Below are 12,837 nucleotides of genomic sequence, written 5' to 3'. Positions count from 1 at the left end.
TGGTCCAGTTTCATTCTTCTGCATGTGGCTGTCCAATTTTCCCAACATGAAGGTGTTATTTTGAACCTGATATATTCTACAGGAAAGTTTACAGAAGAAAATTGATCTATCATATGGGCTCAATAAAACAGTTTTAATCCCAATATAACAATTTTATTTAGAAATCTAAATGTTAAGTATTAAGGAAGTGGATGAGTGAAATAGAGTTGGGCTCTTAAAAGTGTGTGTATGGTGTATACATACGTGCACACACACACACAGACATATACACACGCATACTGTGTTCTAGTGATTAGTGTGGCAGAAATGTCCTAATGAAAATTTAAAAAGCTTTGGAGTAAGGCTGCCATAATAAACATAAATTTTTTTACAATAATAGTAAACAGTTCATACCTATTGACTTATTTAGCTCAGTTGAGAGAAGAAAGGGTTAAAGTAGATGAAGACGTTAATGAGATATGTTAATGGTACAAAAAATCCATTTGAAAATGAACATATTGAACAGGATTATCCTTGGTCTCTGAAACTGTATAATCTTGTGATAGCATAATGATTTGAATATTTTGGAGAAGTCAGAGATTCAGAGAACAATAGAAAAGATCTTTAAGAGAAGAATAGCCCTTGGTGGGAGGCTTTTTTGTAGGAGGCAGTGTGTAGTGTTTAGGAGTGTAGGTGGAGCTGGACTGCTGGGGTTCAATTCCTGGCTCCATTTCTTATCTATAGAAATAAGCAAGTCACATTTAATTTCCCTTTGCCTGTTCTCTCATCTGTGAAATGAGAATAATGTAATTTACCTGATATGGCTGTTTTGAGATTTTAATCATTTTTGGTCTCTCAGTGTAAGGTCCTTAACGGTGCTTGACATAGTGTTCAGTAAATGTTAGTAGTTCATTACTATTACCATTATTATCATTATCATCATCAAAGGAACTGATTCTGTAGAAAGGAAGCTGTTGGATTCCTTGAAATAGCTACATTCTTTTAAGAAAGTCAGATGTCCAAAAGTCTATAAGTAACTTTTCAAGATCATTGATGTGCTTTTGTCTGTATAGTCGGTAACAGTGCAGACCATATTCTGTGCTTTGTATAGAGAATTTCCAGCATAGCAGCGGAGAGGTTCATAAGGATAACTGAGTCATCAAGAGAAGCTCATGCCACATTTAGGTTTTCCCGAACTAATGATAATTGGTTCTAAAAAAGCCCATTTAAAATGAAACCATTTAGGGGCATCTGGGCGGCTCAGTTGATTAAGCAGCTGCTTTCGGCTTAGGTCGTGATCGCAGGGTCCTGGGATCGAGTCCCTCGTTGGGCTCCCTGCTCAGTGGGGAGCCTGCTTCTCCCTCTCCCTCTGCCTCTCCTCCTGCTGGTTCTCTGTCTCTCTTTCTCTCTCTCATATGCTCACTCTCCCTCTCTCTCTCAAATAAATAAAATCTTAAAAAAAGAAACCATTTGAAATTTGATCAATATTTTAAACTAAATTGTGAATAAAAGGTCTGATTGGGACTTTATTTTCAAAAATTAAAAATTTAGAAAAACATTAGGTTATAATTGTAAACATGTATTCTTACAGTGAACAAAGAATGAATCAAGTTTGATGGATAGGCATATTTTTCTTTTTTTCTTTTTTTTTTTTTTAAGAGAGTGCATGAGCCAGAGGTGGAGGCGTGGGGGTGGGGTGGGGGGGACAGAGGGAGAGAGAGAATCCTAAGCAGGCAGGCTTTACACACAGTGCGGATGCTGATGTGGGGGTCGATCTCATGACCCTAAGATCATGACCTGAGCCAAAATTAAGAGTCAGACGCTCAACCAACTGAACCACCCAGGCGCCCCTAATAGGTGTAATTTTTTTCACAGTAATTTAATAGCGTGATAGGGCATCCTTTATGTTTGTCATTTGTGCTACTAACATAAAGAGCATTTTAATTTTTTTACAAAAATATCCATAAAAAATAAACATTGATTTTACTAAGGACCAGTGTTAATCCTTTGATAGTGAAGCTATTCTCTTTCCACAGAGAGAGGCTTGCTTAATGTAACTGTAAAAGTGGTGAATTCCCCAAGCTCATTGTTCCTTATCAGTGCAAACTCACGGCAGGAGTACTGTCCATCTTGGCCATATTTCATCACTCCCGTGCCTGTGGGTCTCTCAGAGGCAAAGGGAACCGCAAATCTGAGGCTTATGCTGCTTGCTGTGCCATGAGTGATAAAGTCCTTTGTCTCTGGCTCAGGAGTCTGTGGCCTTTGTCAGAATACATGAAACAGTTAGCAAATTAACTTACTTGCTTGTGGGGCTGGTAGGGTAAAATTAAATCCCAGACCCTACATTTTTGGGCACTAAAAGTTAAAATAACAAACTTTGTGAAATCATACCATATTTTGCAAATTTTGCACTTTCACTGGTGGTTTTTAAGTCATTATGGTGAAGGAGATGGTAGTGAATGGGAAGTTTTTAAGTGATCATTTCACTAACACGTTTTTTAAAGACTTTTTTATAAATCTTAATGTGTTTAGCTCAGTGAACTTCTACTTACTTGTACATCTGTGTCATCATCACCCAAATCAAGTTACAGAATATTTCTTTCTCCCCGCAAGGCTCTCTCTTGTCCCCACTTAGTAACCTTCTTGTCTCTGATGACATAGGTTAGTTTTGCCTGTTTTTGAGAAGGAATGATACAACGTGTAACCTTTTATATCTGATTTCTTCATTATTATATCTCTGTGATATCATGTCTCTGTGATTCATCCATGTTTTTCATATGTTAGTTTGTTCTTTGACATTGCTGCGAAGTATTCCATTCTTTGAATTTATTACTATGATTTATTGTCCCACTCCACTGTTAATGCATATTTGGGTTATTTCCAGTTTGGGGCTAGTAAAAATAAAGTTACTCTGAACATGCACTTGTCTTTTGATGACAATAGCACTTGTTTTTGTCGGATATATACCTAGGGATGGAATTGCTGGTCATAGGGATTTATGTGTAAATATAGAGTGATATTTCAGTTTTCTTTAAAAATTTTTTTTCTGATAACTAATAATGTTGAGCCTCTTTTACCATCTAATAGCCACTGTGATATTTTCTTATGTGAAATGCCTGATCAGTTCTTTTGCTTATTCATCAGTAAATTTTTATGATGAATTTTGTTACTTTTTTTTTAACTTTGTGAGACTTAGATAATGAGTACTTGGATTGCTTGCTCATACCATTTACGCAGTTTGCAAAGTTATAAAATTTTTGGAAAGAATACCATGAGAAGTTTCTGAAATTTTTAATCATTTAATATTTAAAGAGTTGAGTACATGGTTTGTCCCTACTCCTTTCCCAATGCTAGTTTTAAGAAAACACTAATATTGAGTCTTAGGTTTTTGGAATCTGACACCCATTCTTTTTTCTGAAACCGGTCTCTTGAAGGTGAGCTAATGACATCCTCAGTCACCAGTCATTGGCCTTTTCTTTGTTCTCATTCTTTTTAAACTCTGCCTTTTATATGATACTCTGCAATACCAGTGTATCTAATTCTAAGCTCCTCCTTTTAATAATACTTCATTGGTAACTTTTTCTCTTCCCTACCAGTGTTCCCTAATACGCAGGTGTTAACATGCCACCCTTTTCTTTCTGTTGAAATCCCATTTTTTATTACTGTTTCAGCTCTTTGTGCAAATCTTAAATTTCTTTCTCATCTTTTCCTTGCTAAACCTGTATCTCCAGTCATGACCTTTTTCCAGTAGAGTTTGCCATCTTCTCTACTGACTAAACTACTTTCTGAGTGTCCTTATTTCTGCAAATGGAGTTATCATTATCTTAGTCACCTGGATTAAAATTTGAAGTTATCTTTTAATTTCAAGGTGCAGTTGATAGAAAAATCAATGACCATTCATTAAATACTCCTTTAATATGTGGTATGATGAATGGAATGGTGCCAGGTGCTGAAGACTTCCTCCTGGAAAGATTTTGTATTCCATTTGGAAAGTTAAGATATGTTCTTATCACTGTTTTATTAATTTTTATGATATTCAGTGACCATAGCCTCTTTAGAATCAGGTGGTGAAGGAATTCTTCACCAGAGGGAGTGGCCTTGAGCTTATCATTAAGAATGACTTCAGATTTCTCTTGGAAGACCCAGATGGGCAAAAGTACAGGAATTTGGGCTGGATCAGAAAGTGTGTATAGTGGTATAGTGGTGGCTATGTTATGTTAGGTTGGTACTAGATCCAGCCTTTTTTTTTTTTTTTTTTTTTTTTTTTAAAGAAAGGGAGTGGGAGAGAAAGCGAGAATGTTAAGCAGGCTCCACGCCCAGTGTGGAGCCTGATGCAGGGCTTGATTCCACAACCCTGAGATCAGGACCTGAGCCAAAATCAAGAGCTGGGTGCTTAACCCACCCAGGTGCTCCAGATCCAGCCATTTTTTTGAGTCTTGATTCTTTTTCCTTTGAGTACTAATGCTCATAATTCATGTTTGAATAGCACTTTTTAGTTTATAAAGCATCTATCATGTGTGTGTTGACACATGTGCACATATATTTTATTATTTTTTAAAAGATTTTATTTATTTTAGAGTGAGAAAGAGGATGTGCATGCAAGCAGATGGGGTGGGGCAGAGGGAGAGGGAGAGAGAATCTTAAGTAGGCTCCATGCTCAGTGTGGAGCCCGACCCAGGTCTCTCTCTCATGACCCTGAGATCATGACCTGAGCTTTGAAACCAAGAGTTGGATGTTTAACTGACTTAGCCACCCAGGTGTGCCCCTACATATTTTATTACTTCAACTTTTTAGTCACTTAGGAACCGTCACCCCTTTGTAAAAAAGAATTAGTAGACTTGGAAAGAGTGATACCTGGTTTTGGTTTTATATCTTGTAAAGGACAGAATCTGATCATTTTCTGTTTTCATCACACAACTTTTTAAAAATTAAAAATTTTGAATATTTTGAGTTATGAAATATTCTAACATAGAGAAGAAGAGAGAATATAACATCTGATGACTTGCCAATTTTTTTAAATCTGGTTTTAAAATAGCTGAAGCTTTTCCATTCTTCATCCTTCTTTCCTTTTAGCAGTTGCAACCAGTACTCATTGTCCTGAGATTGGTATGTATCCTTTTTATCCATGCTTTTATTCTCTTACATATCTGTGCATATCCATAAATACTGTGTTTTGTTTTAAATTTTATACTAAGTTGCTCTGATAAAGGAATGTATATTTTTCCAAGTTGCTTTTCTTTAGTTCACTCATTCACTACTTCCTTGCTCACTCATTTAATAAATAGGCACTGTTCTCAGTCCAGGGGAATTTGATGATGGATAAAGAAGATGAAGCTACCTGCCTACTAACATGTCAGTGAGGAAGACCTATAATAAATAAATAAAATTGATATGTTGATCAGGTTAGGATAAACACCATGAAAGAAAAGTGAGCAGGATCAGGGAGGAGAGAATGGTGCGGGAGTGTGATGTATGCTATTTTAGATAAAGTGGCCAGGGAAGCCCTTTTTCAAGAAGTGACATTTGAGCAGCTGAATTAATTGAAAGAGTAAGCATGTTAAATAACATGAGGGAGAATGCAGGGGAGGAAACATCAAGTGCAAAGGCCTTAAGGTAGAAATGACCTTGGAGCACTTGAGAAATGGAAAGGAGGTTAAGTGCAAAGTTAGGTAGGAGAATGGTAAGAAATGACTTTGATGGAAAGCCAAAGGCCAGCTCATGTAGGCCCTATAAAGTGATGTTAAGGAATTTAGATACGGTGTAATGGGAAACCACTGAATAATTTTTGAGCAGAGGAATGACATAGTTTGACATGCTTGTAAGATTACTTTTATACTAGAATTCTGTGTAGTAGAAAAAAGAATGTGGAAGCACTTTCTATATTGGAATGGGAAGATCTTGAGCATATATGGTACATATGTTTTTCTGTACCTTTTTCTTTTTAGAAAACCATTATGTAAAAAAAGGTTTTATGTATATATTTGTATTTGTTTGTATTTGTGTTAAATTTCTCTGTAGGGACATGAAAGACAAATACAGAGGGATTACCTGTGAGAAGGGGCATTGATTGATGATGGGAAGAAAAATGGGAAGGAAACTGAGCACTCTATGCTTTTTTATATATCCAGAAAATTTTTTAAAATCATACAGAAGTGTGTACACATCTTAAGTATCCCACCAGCTGGATTTTCACAAACTGAGCTCTCCCATATAATCACCCAGAGGAGAAGCAGGATTTTACCAGGATGGCAGAAACTCAGTTTTCCTTCTAGTTAATACCCTTCCTTTCAAAGGGAAACTACCATACTGACCTCTAAGATAGCATACATTAGTCTTACCTCCTCATTATACCGGCACTCGTAACTCCGTTCTATTCACAACAATTTGTTTTAGATTATTTACTATTTTTATTTTAGTATTATGCAAGTAATGCATTAATAGATTCCCTTTGTGAAAAGGTTAAAATAATACGGAAATACATAAAACAAATCACAGGACCCCTTTCTCTCTCCTTTCCCCCATTCCTTGCCTCTCTCCAAAGGAAACTGCCTGATGAATTTAGTATGTATCTTTCTAGTCCTTGTTCTTTGTGTACACGCAGAAGTAACTCCCCCCCCCTTTTTTTGGTTAATATATAATATGGTTAGTACTTGATGATGATGATGACGATGATGATAGTGAGATTAGTAGTTAACATTAAGTACCGTCTAGTGGTTAACTACCATCTGGTGTTTGGTCTTCAAGCTTCTCTACTCTTGTCCCTTTCCTCAACTTAATCTCTCCATTGTTCATATATTCTCTCTCCCACACACATGCACTACCCCGTCTTGTCTCCATTATGTTCCAGTGTTACTGAGTAAGATCTCAGTTAGCCAGACCTATCTATTCTTTATTTTAGGAAATGCTCTATTCATGTCTGCCCACATATTTTGTTGTTGTTGTTTGTGTCCCTATGCCTTTGAAATTTCTCTTGTCTTAGACAAGCCAATGATATTTTGGTTTACTTTGTTACCTTTACTCTCTGGCCCAGATGGCTTTTATCCTATATCCTTGATGTAGCTACAGCTGAGCTCAGCTCTCTTAGCACATAACACTTTACAGTCTGTGACCTGTTACTGACAAATACACTTTCAGTCTTTCCTTATTTTCTTTAGTTTAATGTAGCCAGTTTTGCCTGCCTGACAAAAATCATCCCATGTAGCCTTGGAAATCCATCCACACAGAAGGAGTATTACTTTACTTCTGTGCACCTTTGCACCCTTGGTTCTAGGTTCTAACCATGGTTCATAGCAGTCTGGATAGCCAGAGCTGGTTGATCAGCATCCAGAACAATGCTTGGCATTTACTAGGTCTCAGTAAGTGTCTGTTGAATGAATGAATCAGTTGGCTCTTAAGATGAAGCATAATTTGGTGTGACTTTTTTTTTTTTTTTTTAAAGCACCATCAGGGCAGTTCACAATGTATGGCACATAGCAAGCAATTAGTTCTTATTTGTTGAGTTTAACTCAGTTTTATTTTAATTTATGTTTATCTGGGTTTTAACTGAACACAAGTATTCTTTTCTGGGAAGATGGATCCCAATCCAGAATGGTCTTGATGCCAGAGTTTGGTAGAAATTGTCAAAGGCAGAGCTGCAACATTATTTGCAATTTTAGGCCCAAGAAAAGAAGGCTCTTGGCTTCCAATTTGTTACTGACATCCTTTTTCCAAACATTACTCCTGCTGTTTCACTAGCCGCTCATTGTCTGTAGTTGGCTGTGTAGTGACCATGGGGAATTGTACCCATTCTTATCAGTACAGCGCCTCTGCACATCACTTCCTCTTGTCATCATCTCCAGGAGCTTCGTAAGGGTGCAGTGGGGTGGTCTGCCTAGAGCAGGTTCTTTAACTTAACATGCCTAAAACACAGAAGGCAATAGCAATTATAAAATTATAAACTGTCCTTTTCTGGGTTAAACTTTGAATTTATTCTCTTTAAATCTATTCAGAATTTTTAGTTTTAAAAATAGATACTTCCCATTTTTCTGGCAATTATGTGTGTTATGATTTATCTGAGGATTTGTTATCTCTTATGAAAAACCTAATATAAAATTTGATAAAATTTGCATCTAATAATGTGACTTAAATAGGACTATAGCTTTTGTCCAAACCTTGTAAGTCTGTGAAACACTTTACGGAGAATAATGACCTTAGGAAAGAGTTAGATTTCTCTGAAGACTGTGTTGACATTAGAGGACATACTGTGTTCAAAATTGACAGGGCATGTGACATGGGTTTCAGTGAAGAGAAGTACTTCAGAATCAAACCTTAGAAGGGCGTTTGGGGGCTTATTGGCCTAGGGAAAGGAAATGAAAGTCTAGAGGCTTATTTGTTAGGAAAGTACAGAGGAGAGGAGGTAGAGCAATCTGTTTTTGCTTTTGGTGGTTATTTGCCATTGCCAGCAAGTTACTTGTTCATGTTAGGAAGAAAGGAAGTAAGTGGTCACAGGACTTTAGGGAAAGTTTCTCCTTCTAGACTTAGGTTTTTGTTTTACTTTGTAATGCTTTTCTGCTCTTATTTAAAAATAACATACTTTCCAATTAAATTGATTTAGATGTATGTTAATTGCATTCATTTAAGTTAGGGGTCTTACCCTTTTCCCTCTTTCTCTTTCAGGACTTGAACCAATGAAAGAATCTTATGGCACTTATGAAGATAAATGTCACTCCTCCCTTTTTAATTGGAACTTCTGCTTAGAACCTGTATGTGACTTTTCATCTGTGAGCTGTTCTTTGAGTAGCCACTGACTTTGAGTTGCAGGAAGGTCTCTGAAGATTTATATCAAATGACGTCAATGGCCAGCTTGTTTTCCTTTACTAGTCCAGCAGTAAAGCGATTGTTGGGCTGGAAGCAAGGTGATGAAGAGGAGAAATGGGCAGAAAAGGCAGTCGATGCTTTGGTGAAAAAGCTAAAAAAGAAAAAGGGTGCCATGGAAGAACTGGAGAAAGCCTTGAGCAGTCCAGGACAGCCGAGCAAATGTGTCACTATTCCCAGATCTTTAGATGGACGCCTGCAGGTTTCCCACAGAAAAGGCTTACCCCATGTTATATATTGTCGTGTTTGGCGCTGGCCTGATTTGCAGAGTCATCATGAGCTAAAGCCATTGGATATTTGTGAATTTCCTTTTGGATCTAAGCAGAAAGAAGTTTGTATCAACCCATACCACTATAAGAGAGTGGAGAGTCCAGGTAGGTTTTACCTTGAGAAGAATTACAAAACCTTGTCTCTTCCAGATTTACATTTCAGTGGATTTAGTAATTAAAAGGCTGTATTAGCCTTGTGTTTCCTTCTTAAAGATTTTAATCTTGGAAGAAATAGTGGATTTTGAATTTAGCTTTTTATATATAGATAAAATAGCTCCTAAGTAGCTAATTCTAATTCATGTTCACTGTAAGCAGTCAGTCATATGTACATGAATCAGGCAGTGTCAGTCGTATGCATGCTCTGCCTTTTCCATGGATGACATGTCTCTTTTATCTAAAACCTAAGTTTCAGGGGCGCCTGGGTGGCTCAGTCGTTAAGCGCCTGCCTTCGGCTCAGGTCATGATCCCAGGGCCCTGGAATTGAGCCCCACGTTGGGTTCCCTGCTCAGCGGGAAGCCTGCTTCTCCCTGTCCCACTCCCCCTCGCTGTGTCTCTCTCTGTCAAATAAGTAAATAAAATCTTAAAAAAAAAATAAAATAAAACCTAAGCTCCATATGTGTGCTACATCCCACTCTTTTTTGTCTACTCAAGAACTTTGTTCATACAGTTACCACCCCTCTCGCCAGGATTACATTTTCCTTCTCTATTAGACTATTTCTGTCAGCACATAAGCATATCATGCTACTGCCCATCCTAAAACAGAAGTTAAAAAAGAATTCTGGTCCCGACTTCATTCACATCCCCTCACCCCCAGTCTCCTGTACTGTTTCTTTGAGTCCTTTTATAGGAGTCTCCATTTTTTTTTAATCTCTATGTTACTTTCCTCCTGTTCTTTCTGGACACCCCTCCTCTTAGTCTGTCTTCCCTACCATTTGACTTGTCAAGATCACTGGTGACTGCCTTCTGGATGGAGGGGTCATTCTCAGTCCTAATCTCACTTGCCTTCTCAACGTCATTTGAGATGCTTTCTTTCCCTCCCACTCAACTTTTTCTTTATTGGTTTCTGAAACACGACACTCTTCTGCTTCTCCTACTTCACTGGCTCTTTTTGCTTAGTCTCTTCATTGGCTTCTTTTCCTGTTTTCACGTGACTCAGTCCCTAGACCTTTTCTACATCCATATTTTTCCCCTATGGGCTCTCATGCTGTCACATGTAAAACTGTAAGCTCATGCTCACATTTTGAACTCCAGAGTGAACTTCTCCTTTGAGTTTTAGACTTCTGTATTCAGTTGCCCACTTGACATCTCCATTTGAATGTCTCATAAACATATCAGATTCAACATGTCTAAATAGGGCTTTTGATTTTTTTCCCCCACCAAGTCCTTTTTACCTCCAGTTTTCCCTGTTGAGGTAAATGGCACCAGCATTCATGTAATTGCTACCTAGAAGTCGTTTTTTATTTCTCTCTTTGAAGTCCTCATTTGAGCTATGAGCAAATGCTGTTTGCTGTACCTTCAAAATATTATCTTAATAATGTCCCCTTTTACCATCTCTAACACCACTATTCTAGGGCAGACCATCTTCATCTTCCACCTTAAGCAGTGTTCTAATTGGTCTCTCTGCCTCTTTTCTCTCCCTCCAACCCATTCTGTTTTCTGCACAGCAGCCAGAGTGCTCTTTAGAAAATAGCAAATCATGGGGCGCCTGGGTGGCTCAGTCAGTTCTGAGTATCCCACTCTTGGTTTTAGCTCAGGTCATGATCTCAGGGTCATGAAATTGAGCCCCGTGTCAGGCTCCGTGCTCAGCGGGGAGTCTGCTTGAGATTCTCTATCTAAAACAAATCAATCTTTAAAAAAAGAAAATACCAAATCATGTCTGCCTGCTCAAAACACTCAAGACTTTTATCACACTTAGAACAGATTTCTTTTTTTTTTTTTTTTAAAGATTTTATTTATTCATTTGACAGAGATAGATACAGTGAGAGAGGGAACACAAGCAGGGGGAGTGGGAGAGGGAGAAGCAGGCTTCCCACGGAGCGGGGAGCCCGATGCGGGGCTCGATCCCAGGACCCTGGGAACATGACCCGAGCCGAAGGCAGACACTTAACGACTGAGCCACCCAGGTGCCTCCAGATTTCTAAAGACCCTACATAACCTCTCTTCAGACTTCCTCTGTCCTATGGACTTGGCCTACTCCTGCATCTAAATTTACTTTTTCTTCCTTCCTTCCTTCCTTCCTTTCTTTTTTTTTTCTGTTTCTTCTACTTAACTCTCTCCCATGATCTTTTCATGGTACATTTTCTCACTCCGTTCAGTCCTTGCTCAAATACCCCCATCACTACTTGATGCTGTGTTAGATAATTATTTTATTTATTGACTCATGCAAGCAGGAACTTCTTCTGTCTCATTCTGTAGTGCATCACCAGTGCCTAGAATAGTAGTATGACCTGGCACTTAGTAGGTGGTGCACAGTAAATGTTTTTTTTAATGAATGAATTATATAAGCTGAGATACTAGTTGGGTGCATTAGTTATCTTTTGCCGCATAACAGATTAAGCAAGTGGCTTAATACACATTTATTATCTCACGGTTTCTGTGGGACAGGAGTCCAGACAGGCTTGAATCCTTTGCTAGGCTATATTTAAGGTGTTGGTCAGGGCTTGGGTCTCATGTAAGGCTCAGCTGGGGAAGGATCTGCTTCCCAGCTCATGTGATTGCTGATGGGGTTCAGTTCCTTGTGGGCTGTTGGACTCTTCTTGCTGGTTGTTGACTAGAGGCTGCCTTCATTTGTTTGCCACCTTTTTCATAGTGGCTCACATTCATGGAAGCTTACTTCAAAGACAGTAAGAAGAGAGAGGGTCTTCTTGATAGAAGGGTATTATATTCTTATATCATATCATCACATAACATCCTATCACCTTTGCCATGTTCTGTTGGTGAGCAGAAAGTCAGAGATAATACCTTGAAAGGGAGAGGATTATGCAAAGGGTGTATACCGAGAAGCAGGAATCATGGTGGCCACCTTAGAGGATGTCTCCCATGCTGGATTTCACATGGAGATAATAAGAGCCTGGTATGGTAAAAAAGCTCTGGAAATAACATTGGATATGGAGACTAGCTAAAAGAATGGCAATGATGGTGCTGTCAGGGATAAAAGACCCATGCATGAAATTTTAGTATATCATGGTTAAAAAAGATTCTGAAAGCTCCCAGAGAGAAAAGACAGGACATATAGAAAGGACTGGAGGTGAGAATGTTGGGTTTCTCAGAGCAGTTCTGGATTCTAGAAGACCGTGAAGCAGTGCCCCTAAAATTCAGAGAGAAAAAGTTGTTTATTCTGGAATCTGTCTGCAGACAAACAAAAGACAAGATATTTTCATATATGCAAGGACTAAAAATTTATCTTTCACCCTTTTTTTTTAAATTCTTATTTGAGAGAGAAAGAATGAGCAGGGGGAGAGGCAGATGGAGAGGGAGAAGCAGGCTCTCCACTGAGCAGGGAGCCTGATGCGGGGTTCGATCCCAGGACCCCGGGGTCATAACCCGAGTCGAAGGCAGATGCTTAACCTTCTGAGCCACCCAGGTGCCCCCTTCCTTTTGCCCCCCTTAGGAAACTAATAGAACATGAGGTCCAGGAAATGGGTTCCAACAGGAGAGAAGAGAAGGGAAGTCTAAGAACTTGAGATCTCTAGGAGACTTAAGGAGCTACCAGTCTAGATCATAGACGAATGAAGGG

The 12,837-nt window shown here is 38.5% G+C and overlaps 1 protein-coding gene across 3 annotated transcripts in view; it reads left to right on the top strand.

Moving 5' to 3' along the window:
* The window catches only part of SMAD5 (SMAD family member 5), a 60,072-nt gene that overhangs the window by 17,532 nt on the left and 29,703 nt on the right, over positions 1–12,837 (top strand). For 2 of the 3 annotated variants that reach the window (XM_032425201.1, XM_032425203.1), the window contains one exon: positions 8,635–9,206. In XM_032425201.1, coding sequence (XP_032281092.1) covers positions 8,804–9,206 — 403 coding nt within the window. In that variant the 5' untranslated portion in view covers positions 8,635–8,803. Of the gene's footprint in view, positions 1–5,032; positions 5,086–8,634; positions 9,207–12,837 lie in introns of those variants that run through there. The other variant, XM_032425204.1, reaches the window with a different exon arrangement.

The sequence above is a fragment of the Phoca vitulina genome, unplaced genomic scaffold (genome assembly GCF_004348235.1).
Source record: "Phoca vitulina isolate PV1807 unplaced genomic scaffold, GSC_HSeal_1.0 scaffold32, whole genome shotgun sequence".
NCBI classification, from domain to species: Eukaryota; Metazoa; Chordata; class Mammalia; order Carnivora; family Phocidae; genus Phoca; species Phoca vitulina.
This window is presented reverse-complemented; position numbering and strand designations above follow the sequence as displayed.